Raw genomic sequence first — 13078 nt, 5'->3', positions numbered from 1 at the left:
AATTTATAGCTCTGGATCTTCCCCGCCAGTAGGAAAAGATTCCGTTGCTGTGAAGTTCAGAGAGTCACTCACACATGTCATTTGGAAAAACAACTCTTTAGTACCTGGACATATCAAACTAACCATCTTGAGCTATATAGAAACATAGTACTAGAGAACTTTCATGGTGTAACAGAAAAAAAAATGGGGGGGCATTTCTAAATTTTGTCGTCTTCTCCTCCACCCCTACTACAAAGTGCAGCCTAGTATGCAACTCTCTGGCCCTAACCATTCTGACAGGTGAACAGGACAAGAAACAGTTTTGTTCATAACGTATACGCTTGCAAGTTAACCAAGGTATCACTGAAGAATTCCGTAATTCCTACTTTATGATCTACAAGATCAAGAGAAGAAAGCAACTAATTGAAATGGAAGGGAAGATGGATTGAGTGTTCTTCAAAAATAGGTAGCAATATCGTAGTGTACATTGTGACCTCTAAAGTCATGTGTTTTTAAGGTAAACTAAGGAGACTATTTCTTATGGAGTTTCTGAAGAAACAAAAAAGAGGAAGCAGGCTATCAATGAAGGTTAAAAAACCACATCAGCAAATAAATAAGAATTAACTTCAAAACAGCAAACAGGTACTTCCACACTGGCGGTGGGATACACAAGAGAGAATATACAGAGACTCTCAAAACTTACACCGAGTCTTAAAATGACAAATCTGAGAACCCAACATTGTGCTAAAAAGTGAGGTTATCACATCCATGATGCAGGAATACAGGAACCAAATGCAAAGACTACTTTCTATCTACCAAAAGACTTGACATGAGAAAATCAAACAAGTTTTTCTCCTAATTTACTAATTTGTAATATGACAATTTTAAGGACTCACTAGGTTTATCTAAAGTCAAAGTCACTTCATGGAAAAAAGAAACTGTCTTAACAGCATTACACTATTAATCAACTTCATAATTAAAACCTGTCTGCTTAGAATATTATTTTCAGCAGGCCCCAAGAACCCAATTTGGACAATCATGGGATACAATACTAAAGTCTGAGACTTAAATACAGTCTCCAACAGAAAAAATCTAGGTGAAATTTCAAAGAACGAGCACTATACAAAAAAAACCCCATGTCTCATTGTTTCAGAACATTACTTCAGTCACAGCCTTATCTTCAAATAATATTAAATGCTTAAGACTTAGAAAATAGAAACAAAAGTTCTGTACATTAATAACAGGCAAACACATAGTAACACACAAAAGTATTAGTAGTGTTCTGGGTAATTGTCATTATTGTTACACAAAGTCACCCAATATCCCAAGACTCTCTAATAAGCCCTCTGCAGAAGGCCTATTACATACCCTTGGGTTCCCATTGTAAGAAAGTACCAAGTTCTTACCAATTCCAGGGATGCTCAGAAGCTCCCCAGTGAAACTGAAGGAAGATGCTTCTGCTGACAACAGTATAAGGAAATGTTTCTGCTAATTATCACATTTATGCCTACAGCATAAAGTCTGGCAGCATTAAAGAAGCTAACCTGTCCCAACACTCACCACAGTGAGCAGAGAATGCACATAATTTTTGTTACTATATTTGTGCAAGTAGTAATTTATATCCATCACCACAATTTTGCCCTCCTAATTGCAAATCAGGCTCTTACTTGGACCACTCTCTTACCAGTCTTATTTTTTATTATTAGCCAAGAAGTTCTCTGCAATCCTCTGGCCACTTAGTAAAACAAGTGCTCTGCTGAGTGCAGGGTGCCTGCAGGACCATGAGAGCAGCCCGTGCACCAGGCACACTCAACACAGGTAGGGTCTTGTCCAAAGACCCGTGGCTTAGTGGGCATGGTAAAGTCTCTTTGGGATTTACTAGTTGCAAAGGCTTGGTATACCTTCATGCCACTGAGGCTACCTGCTTCTAGTTAGTTTAGGGTAAAACAGACTGTCTACACTGGTCAAGCAGACGCCCTAAGGAATCAGCACTTTTAATACTGTTTTTTTTTCCCAGATCTGAGCATGCTATCTTTGAAAGCATCATGGAGGAAAGCCATCTGTTGCTAAGAAAAGCTAAGGGGCCGTCTTCATTTGCACAGATGAAGATCATGCTTCCTCTTCTTAACAATCTTGTCCCACTTTTCAGATAAAGACCGTTGTAGTTGCAAACTGAAATACTCAGCTAGGACTAGGTAATATTTTCAAATACATAACTTACTGAAAAATCTGGTTTTAATCAACACAAAACTATCCATAATGTTGAACTGAAAATTTCCCACTTTCTGTAAAATAGTAACTGCTATAAAATAGGAAACTGTTTTCAAAACACTATACAGTGGATGAAAAATAATTTAGTATTTGGTAGTATAGGCTCAAATTCCTTCAGGAAGAAAAGGTTATTAAAGAGCTCTCCAACACGTTAGGAGTTTAAAGGACTATAGTTATGCTGTTCTCTTTCACATATAACGCCTCAACTCTGGTTCATCAGGTAAGAGATCCAAAACAGAATGAAAACTAGCATTGCACCATTTCAGTAATTCATTCAGAATTATTTAAAGTTAATGGACTCACGTATTTATATTAATATAAATTTATCTTTACTTATTCCAACCTAAAAAAGAAAAATCCATTCTTCACATATGCTGATACATTTTATTGGTTAAGAGCCATGATAGCTAGCAGTTTCAGTAAAAGCCCGATTAATCCATTTAAATTGCTTAGTAAAGCCTTTGGGATTATTTTTAGAAATTACTATTATTGCAGGAAATAAATGAATACAAGCATTCTGCCATGACAGCATATATAACTGAACTTTAAAGTTCAGTGATGCTTTATAAACATATGTATTACTAGCCTGCAGATACTACACTGAGACTTTGTTGATTTAAAATATAGGTATATACTTACAAGTGTAAACTTCTTAGAAGTAAACCTGGAAGTTATATTTATAACACTTATGGCCTTTTAGAAGAGAACATACACAAGTCCTAAAGAAACTCCGCATCCTACTTATACAACTACTAAGCCCCCATAATGAAGAATAAATTAAGTCCTTAATATTTACTACTTCTTGCTGAAAAAAAAAAAATTATTTTCTGTGGGTATTACTCATGTTCTCTGAAAACTTGCTCCCTTTGCACTTAAAGGCCTGAAAGTTAGCACCAACTGAAGCCTTTGTCTGGAACACAGAACTGTTTATAACCATGCTGGGAACATCCTACCAGAACAGGGAAGCCAGTACAGAATATACAGTAATAAAAGGTATTAAAGCACAACAGCAAAAGAAAATAAACAACTGTGCTTTGCAGTGCCAGAATAACACTAACAAAATGTAAAGTTATTCAGTCATATCAGTAAAGATACAGTATTGCTAATGTAGCTTATACATATGTATTGGGAGGGCTTCAACTGACACAACCATACCACCTACAAACTACACTTTTTCACTCACTGCCTAAATTATACCAGTAAAAGCTTGATGCATAGCACAGCTGTAAAGATATGTTTAATTTCACATATGAGCAGCTCTAGTTAAGGAATCACCTGCATGCAGAAAACTGAGCATAAACAATGGCCTCTGAAAATTCAAGATCTTAGAAGGTAACTGTATTTTATTTTTAATTTCATTCCATTTACTTGTACTAGATACTTTAATATTATTTTTCTAAACTTCTTGGACTATAACAGCTCTCTAAGCCACTCTGGCATTTAATCATTCTAATTGTTACTATGTAGTATTAACAACCACGTGTAAAAATTATGTTGGAAATATGAATGGAAAAAAACCACGCAATTCATTAGCTTTTCTTTCCTCTCAAAAAAGATTTGTTCCTTATACAAAACAAAAACAACAAAAACCACACATCCCCCAAAAACCCAGCCACTTTTACACCTTTTACGCAAAATTCCAGAAGAGATCCGTTATTTTAATTACTATTTTAAAATTTTTTACAATGAACACAATGATTCCACAAACAGGTCACATACAAAGCAGTGCAGAATTTGTCCTGAAAAGCAGAAACTATAATAAGATCCTAATCCAAATTAGCACTGCTGCATGTGCTGCTATTTAAAAAAAACACAAAAGAATAAATAGTGTCCTTGAACAACAGGGAAACTGATTTCCTAACAAAGTATAGTTGCCTACCCATAACTGCAAAGGACAAACAGGAACACGTGTATCAGGATTGCAAGATTACAGTGCAAACTTTGTTGAATTTATCATAGTAAAGATGGAACAGAAGCAAACAAATAGGCACATATGCAGGCTTTGAAACCACCTATTACAACTGTCAGTTCTCAACTTAATTAAGAATAATAAATCAAAACAGCTACAAAGCAGATTGTCTCATTGCCTGAATCTGCAAGAACCTTTTTTTCAGCAGAAATACTACTACAGTAGTTGAGGTTCTGGCTTGACATTCTTACAAAAAACATTATATATGGTTAACAAAACATTCTCCATACTGTTTTGTTCTCCCTAATATTATGAATTCTTTTCAATTATAAAAGAGTACAAAATGTTCAATAGGATCCATCTGTTCTACTGGAATATTTTGCATTGGCAATTATGAAGTGAAAATAACAGCAGAAGCAAGTAATTTGAAGATCTCACTTTTCCAAATTCTTAATCTACAGTTTAATAGTCAGATACAATTAAGACAAACCATCTATTAATTTTCCTCCTCTTCAGATTACCTACCAACTACATTACTTTACATCTAGCCTCCAAATTTATATATATAAAAGGTAAGAATAAGAAAGCTACAGAAATAAAATAAACACAATACTTATAATGACCATACCTAGTAATAAGAACCGCATTATCATGGTGGGCAATCCCATTTTCTGGAATGGTGTTTCCATCACTTTGGTGGGAGAGAATGGATTTCTGCCACTTACAGAAGCTATCGAGGGACTTGTCTGCATGGTGGTTTATCTCCAAGTTTGGCTGCAATACAACATGCATACCAGAAATGTTCCAAACAAATTACTAAGGTCAGTTGTTAAGCCTTTTGAAAACTAAAATGGGACTATAATTAGAAGCAGTGGTTTCTAGGAATAAACTCTTCTTGCCAAACTTTATCTCTGTAAAATCTGACCCAAAGTTCAGCTGTGTACTACTGAACAGGCATTCTTTCTTCTCGAACTTTAATAATGATTATGTCAATACAAAAAAATCAAGAATATCAAAATATAGATCTAAAAATAAAACTGACAACCCCAAAGACGTATTAATAGTCACCTGAAGTAAGAACAGATCTCTTCGAGATGATACATGAGGAACATTCCTTTGAACTTGATTAAAGTAGTGGAAGATTACAAGATAGGTTTTGCACTCAGATGCAGCCATTTCAAGCAATAATTCAATGAGATCTCTATCACACAGTAACATAAATTGTATTTCAGTAATATAAAGCTTAGCACAACAGCTCTTACCTGATCTTCAGTGAGGACAATTAAACGTGTCACTATAATATTCACAACGTTTCCTAGACTGGAATCACGATAAAGTTTGGCAACCTGACCTCCAGAAAATAAGAAAAGGCACAAAGTCAGACAAGAAACACCACTTCTTTCCTAAATGGTTAAACTACTTTCTTTCCCAACGTAATTTCATAACGTCAATTATCATTATCACCTGAATAAGAGTTATTTTTGGACCGCAAAATGACCACTCAGTAAAACAAACTCCTTGGGTTACGCTTTTCATTCAAAACTGTTTATACCTTATTTCATAATTCTTCGAGCACAAGAAGCATTTAAACTGTTGACTTCAACAGAACAGAACTGTATAATCTAAATGCAATCACATGAATTTAAAATCAAAGATAAACAATTTAAATGTGATCACAGCATACTTCTTGAGAGAAGCAGCACTGTATTTTTCCCACGATGCTAACATTTTCTGTATTTCAACTATTAATTCCTCCAAGCTGATACACATTTTAAAGCATTATTCATGCCCATAAATAAATACTTTATAGTTGCTTTATCATTTCAGTACATGCACATTGATATGAACACAGAGAGGGATGAAACTTACAATATTCATTACACTCAAAATGTAGTGTTCAATGTCTTTGCGACCATGGTATCCCACCATCATTTTGTCTGCTACTACCAGCGTTTCCACAAACCGTTCAAGGCTTACTGATCTCTTCTGCCGGCTATGACTACTTAATGTGTCATTGACTGGAAGCGAAGTTGGAAAAGCAGATGCACCACTCATCCACCAAGGTTTACTGCTTCTTGTGAGGTCTTCTAGGAACCAAAATAATTAAACACTTCAGAGGGGTCACTAGTAAAACTCACTCAAATGTATCTGGTTTATGTTGAGATTACTATCTTCAAGCTTCTGAAAAGAGGTCATTCTTGAGGCAAAGAAAAACCGTATTTATTACCTTTTTGTTTTATTTTAAAATGCCACATATAACGGAAAACCAACTTTGAGTTCTAATATCCTCAGCTCTCCTTAACTTAAGATAACAAATCATCAGTCTTCTCTTAATGGATCTGATTCTGCATATCAATGTTAATACTAAAGATTAGTCCTAATTAGTTACAAGCCCACTTCAGAAATTTAAGGATAAGAACAAGTCAGCTATGACATTTGGAAAAAAATATACTGCCAACCAAAAATTCAAAATTAAGGTAGAAGGTATCAAAATATACTAACAACTTAAACACACTGATAGGGCACAAAAAAGCTTTTTCCCTCCTGTGAAACTCTGTAATTATTTGGCAGTTATGCTTACCTGCCTGATAGTTTTCAGGCCAAATAAATTAATTTTCTCTTCAGAAAGCTATCAGATGATGTTTCATCTACCTCATGAATTAACTGTAACAGGAAGTTTAAAATGGCCTGACGTGGAATATTTTCTATAGTTACTTTTAACTCTCATTTTAAATCAAATATGTTGATTCATGTACTTGTTTCAAATAAATATACAGAAAAAATATTTCTTGCATGCAAGAGACTGATTATTAAAAATCCAAACGGCTGTAATTATCAGCAAAACAAACACTACAAACTTAGTCTGAAATTGAATTCCTGTCCTCAGGACAAAACTGCACTCACTCCTCCCTGCAAAACTGGCATTTTTGTGTGTATCAAATATCCCTTTTCCACATAGGCCCACACAGATCTCAACCTTAAGTTTATCAAAATATATTATCAGTCTGGTTTTACCTAAGGAGGACTTCAAAATATCTAAGGGGTTCTTGCTATTTATGGATGAACGTAAGACCGCTAACACTTAAATACATTTACATTTGTCTGAGCAGGACTGCTCAAGTGAGCAATTTCTGAGGTGCATCCTCAGCTCCACTAGAACAGGTTCAGCTGAGTTGAGACAGGACCAGTACCTTCTGTGAAAAAGCAACACTTTACACAATACAACTAAGGACGCTATTTTCAAAGAGCGATAACTACATCACAAAGAATATACGTTCGAGTCAAAACCAGGAATACAAAGTTTCAGCATTCCCACTGTTGCAGTGTTTCGTAATTTCAGAGGCCAGAGCACTGGCTTTAAAAGCTGTGCATATTAAAAAAGTCAAAAAATTAAAATAAATCTGGTAGTAGAAAAGATACCGGGAACAAAAATGTCCTCATTCTGCAATATATAATCCATTCTAAAATGTATATATACATTTTAGTATAATCCATTCTAAAAACTGTATCAGGTATTAAAGCCTATAATGAATACTAGGCTTTTTCATGCTTTTCATCTCTATTGCGGGAAATTCAAAGTTGCTTTAATTGTTCAGAGATTTTCATCTCACTTAAGCAGTGATTAGAATGCTTTGGGTTGCAAGTGACCATTAAAGGTCATCTGGCTCAAGCCCCCTGCAACCAGCATGGATGTCTTCCACTAGGTCAGGTTTCTCAGAGCCCTGTCCAACCTGACCTTGAATGTTTCCAGGGATGGGGCATCTACCACCTCTCTGGAAAACCTGTTCCAGTGTTTCACCATCCTCACTGTACACAATTTATTCCTTATATCCAGTCTAAATCTATCCTACCTTAGTTTAAAACCATTGCTCCTTGTCCTGTCATAACAGGCTTTGCGAAAAAGATTGTCCTCTTGTTTCCTATAGGCCCCCTTTAAGTACTGAAACGCTGCAATCGGGCCTCCCCCTGAGCCTTCTCTTCTCCAGACTGAACAACACCAACCCTCTCAGCCTTTCCTCATGGGAGGGGTGTTCCATCCCTCGGATCATTTTTGTGGCCCTCCTCTGGACCCGCTCCAACAGGTCCATGTCTTTCCTGTGCTGAGGGATCCAGAGCTTGACACAGGACTCCAGGTGGGGTCTCACCAGAGCAGAGCAGAGGGGCAGAATCCCCTCCCTTGACCTGCTGGCCACACTTCTCTTGATGCAGCCCAGGATACGTTGGCCTGTGAGTGTACACTGGTGGCTCATGTCCAGCTTTTCATCCACCAGTACAGCCAAGTCCTCAGCTGGGCTGCTGTCAATCCCTTCATCCTCCAGCCTGTGTTGATACTGGAGGTTGTCCCAATGCAGGTGTAGGACCTTGCACTTGGCCTTCTTGAATCTTCTGAGGTTCACACAGGCCCACTTCTCCAGCTTGTCCACGTCCCTCTGGATGGCATCCTGTCCTTCTGGTGTGTCAACTGCACCACTCAGCTTGGTGTCATCTGACAACTTGCTGAGGGTGCACTCGATCTCGCTATGTCGTTGACGAAAATACTAAACAGCACTGGTCCCAGTACAGTCCCCTGAGCAACACCACTTGTCACCAATCTCCATTTGGACATTGAGGCCATGATCGCTACCCTCTGGATGCGACCATCCAACCAATTCGTCATCCACCGAATAGTCCACCCATCAAATCCATATCTCCCCAATTTAGAGAGAAGGATCCATCGTCTCTGAGAGGTCCTGGAGGACAGGAGAGGTGCCCGAGGACTGGAGAAAGGCCAATGTCACTCCAACCTTCAAAAAGAGCAAGAAGGAGGACCCAGGGAACTACAGGCCGCTCAGCCTCACCTCCATCCCGGGAAAGGTGATGGAGCAGCTTATCCTGGAGGTCATCATCAAGCAAGTGGAGGAAAAGAACGTTATCAGGAGTAGTCAACATGGATTCACCAAGGGGAAATCATGCCTCACCAATCTGATAGCTTTCTACGATGGCATGACTGACTGGGTAGATGAGAGGAGAGCCGTGGATGTTGTCTACCTCGACTTCAGCAAGGCTTTCGACACGGTCTCCCATAACATCCTCCTAGGGAAGCTGAGGAAGTGTGGGCTGGATGAGTGGTCAGTGAGGTGGATTGAGAATTGGCTGAATGGCAGAACTCAGAGGGTTGTCATCAGCAGCGCTGAGTCTAGTTGGAGGCCTGTAACTAGTGGTGTCCCCCAGGGGTCAGTACTGGGCCCAGTCTTGTTTAACTTCTTCATCAGCGACCTGGATGAAGAGTTAGAATGTACCCTCAGCAAGTTTGCTGATGACACCAAATTCAGAGGAGTGGTAGATACACCAGAAGGCTGTGCTGCCATTCAGCGTGACCTGGACAGGATGTAAAGCTGGGCAGAGAGGAACCTGATGAGGTTCAACAAAGGCAAATGCAGGGTCCTGCACCTGGGGAGGAACAACCCCATGCATCAGTACAGGCTTGGGGAGGACCTGCTGGAGAGCAGCTCTGCGGAGAGGGACCTGGGTGTCCTAGTGGACGACAGGTTGACTATGGGCCAGCAGTGTGCCCTGGCTGCCAGGAAGGCCAATGGCATCCTGGGGTGCATTAGGAGGAGTGTGGCCAGCAGGTCGAGGGAGGTTCTTCTTCCCCTCTACACTCCCCTAGTGAGGCCTCATCTGGAGTAGTCTGTCCAGTTCTGGGCTCCCCACTTCAAGAAAGATGAAGAGCTACTGGAGAGAGTCCAGCGGAGGGCTACAAGGATGGTGAGGCGACTGGAGCATCTCTCCTACGAGGGGAGGCTGAGGGAGCTGGGCTTGTTCAGCCTGAAGAAGAGAAGGCTGCGAGGGGACCTAATACATGCTTACAAATATCTTGAGCGTGGGTGTCAGGAAGATGGTGCCAAACTCTTTTCAGTAGTGCCCAGCAACATGACAAGGGGCAATGGGCACAAACTGAAGCACAGGAAGTTCCCTCTGAACATGAGGAAGAATTTCTTCACTTTGAGGGTGACGGAGCACTGGAACAGGCTGCCCAGGGAGGTTGTGGAGTCTCCTTCTCCGGAGATATTCAAGACCCATCTGGACAAGGTCCTCTGCGGCCTGCTGTAGGTGACCCTGCTTCGGCGGGAGGGTTGGACTAGATGACCCACTGAGGTCCCTTCCAACCCCTACCATTCTGTGATTCTGTGAAGGATGTTGTGAGGTACCATGTAAAAGGCTTTACAGAAGTCCAGATAAATTACATCCACAGCTCTTCCCTTGTTCACTGATGTAGTCACTTCTACTGATACACCCAGCTTCTGTACTAAAATTTTACAAAATCCACTCTTCATTTTCAAACAACAAATGGTGACGTTTGAGGGTTTCTGATGCTCTTGGAGTGCTAGGAGTACTTTAAAAATGCAGTACTGTTTCCACATTAATGCATAATTTTTCACTCAAAGATGCATATCTATTCTAAACATCTGAAAACTGATGAGCTCATGAAGAAAACTTTCAGGGAAAAACTAAACAACTATTTCAGACTCGTTTTGATAGCTTCTTTCAAAAAAAAGGTCTCGCAAGACTTCACAAAAACAAGTACTTCTCCTTTTCTTATCAGATTAGAAGCTTAGGCTTCAGCCAGTCTCAAAGTAATGAGTAAGGTGGAAACAATCCTGAGTACTTAGGCTTACACTCCAGGATCTATCAATGCTTATGCTGTTTTACTTCAAACACGCTATATAATGCTGACTGAATTTCTTTCAAAAGCCAGAACCTACTAAGAAAATTTTGAAATATATTTAACAAAAATAGTTCTGTAGCATGTTATGCCATTTTTCCACCATATTGCTACATTAAAAAAGAAAAAACAGAATCATAGAATGCTTTGGATTGGAGGGGACCTTTAGAGGTCATCTAGCCCAACACCCCCTGCAGTGAGCAAGGACATCTTCCACTATGTCAGGATGCTCAGAGCCCCATTCAACCTGACCTTGAATGTTTCCAGGGATGGGGCATCTGCCATCTCTCTGGGCAATCCATTCCAGTGTTTCAACACCCTCACTGTAAAAAATTTTTTCCTTCTATCCAGCCAAAATCTACCCTCCCTCAGGTTAAAGTAATAATAAAAGTTTATTAAGACTGAACATAGCTATTGGGAAGTAAAAAGAAAAAAAAGGGCAAAAATGGAAAGAAAGAAAAAACAACTTAGAAAAACTGTAATTAACCCCAAAATAATGACTACAAAAGCAGGGAATTAGGTTTTAAGTTGCAACTGAAAGGTAATCCAAACGTGTGTAGACACGGAGTTCACAACTATGGTACCCAAGTTTTCCTCAGCCAGTCCTCTAAATATGTTAGATGTTAGGTGGGGCTGAAGGTGGAGAGAGAGCACAGAACACACACACAGATAGAAAAAGACCTCAAAACAGAACAGAAAGCTACTCATGTAATACGCAACTATGAGAATATTTTGAAATGCAGTGCTGCTTTTTTCTTACTATTTTACCATCATCATTTAATTTCATTTTAAAATACAGTGACTTTAAGTGTGGCACAAGTAAAACCACTACGTAAGGCAGCACATAATAGAACCATCCCTAAATAATCTGCCATTCTGCAGCTTTCATATGTCAGCTTTTGGGTTTTTTTCAATCCTGTCCAAACACAACATTCCGCAAGATAACGCAGTGGCCTCAAATCCCGTTGAAACAATTGAAATTTGACAGCAGTCAATGTCTTACCAAGTCCTTAATGATTTCTGCTATATTTAATTAAACATAGTTAACTTCGTGACATTAGACACATGAAACAGTAATTTAACATTTCTTATTTTTCAAACATCTTTATGTCTAACTACTTAAAGTCTAATTTAGGTTACAAAAATCTATCCCATGCTCTTACCTGAATCTCCCTGTCTCTCCAATTCTTCTCTTGTATTAGTCACCATAATTCTACCATCTACTACGAAGCAGTCCTTCACTTGTTCATTCCAACTAATTCTGATTATCCGTTCACTAAATTCACGCACACATGCTTTCTATCAACTATTGCAATCTTTCTCAGAAAAGTCAGAAATAACACTTCACTTGTCTCTATCAAGAACTCAAAATCCTAATCACTTCCCTGATACAGAACAGGTACATGATAAATTTAGGTCTAGATTACAGCAGGTGAAACTTGCCAGATGGTGAATAGTGACACAGTTACACAACCAGATACCTCCCAGCATGTTACACCAGCAAAACCGTTCTGAAGGTAAGGCTAAAATCAGCCTCCAGAAAAAAAAAAATCAGATACTGCCAAAAGGCAGCTTCAGATTTATTACAAGTGCATTTTAAAACACAAAATTGGACTGCTCAAAACTTCAAAAACCCGCCAAATGCCCCAAAGATTACTGTAAACCTGGCTTTAGTCTTAGGGTCTAAAAGCCATGAAACTGAAAATTAATATTTGATTTTACTTTTTAGATATTCTGGGGATGCTTTGGATGCCCTGTCACTTTTGGATAAAGCTGCAACAAGTGTGCAGAAAATGAGTTTAAAAGGTTTTGGTACCCATGAGAAGAACATTAAAGTAGCTATCATTTGGAAAAACAAGACCTTGGGATACACGAAATTTTTTCAGAAATTTTTATGGAGTGGAAGAAGTACACAGAACAACAGGAAAAAGGAGAAACTTAAATGAATGAGCATGATAGTAGTCTCATGCTTGTAAAAAACACTGCTTTAGTATTTCGTAACTAAGGACTTTAGGATATGACAGATATGAAAGCTCAGGAAATGCACAGGAGCTTTCAAGAACAAAGGCAGCATCAAATATGCAAAGGAATAAATGGTAAAGATTGCTGCATGTTTCACCAAAAATGCACAGCTCTGATCAACCTACGATCCACATGACAGATACCATCAGAATAACTGAATGCAACCTGACCAGACTACCTGCCACTACTTT

The 13078-nt window shown here is 38.8% G+C and overlaps 1 protein-coding gene across 1 annotated transcript in view; it reads right to left on the bottom strand.

Annotated features, from left to right (window-relative positions):
• The window catches only part of ADAMTS6 (ADAM metallopeptidase with thrombospondin type 1 motif 6), a 151489-nt gene that overhangs the window by 122745 nt on the left and 15666 nt on the right, over nucleotides 1–13078 (bottom strand). Inside the window, exons 5-7 of the mRNA XM_075447303.1 lie at nucleotides 6029–6246; nucleotides 5422–5505; nucleotides 4788–4933 (exon numbers count right to left, since the gene is read on the bottom strand). Coding sequence (XP_075303418.1) covers nucleotides 4788–4933; nucleotides 5422–5505; nucleotides 6029–6246 — 448 coding nt within the window. The remainder of the gene's footprint in view (nucleotides 1–4787; nucleotides 4934–5421; nucleotides 5506–6028; nucleotides 6247–13078) is intronic.

Source organism: Opisthocomus hoazin, chromosome Z (genome assembly GCF_030867145.1).
Source record: "Opisthocomus hoazin isolate bOpiHoa1 chromosome Z, bOpiHoa1.hap1, whole genome shotgun sequence".
NCBI classification, from domain to species: domain Eukaryota; kingdom Metazoa; phylum Chordata; class Aves; order Opisthocomiformes; family Opisthocomidae; genus Opisthocomus; species Opisthocomus hoazin.
Note: the sequence above shows the minus strand (reverse complement) of the source record. Positions and strands in the feature narration are given on the sequence as shown.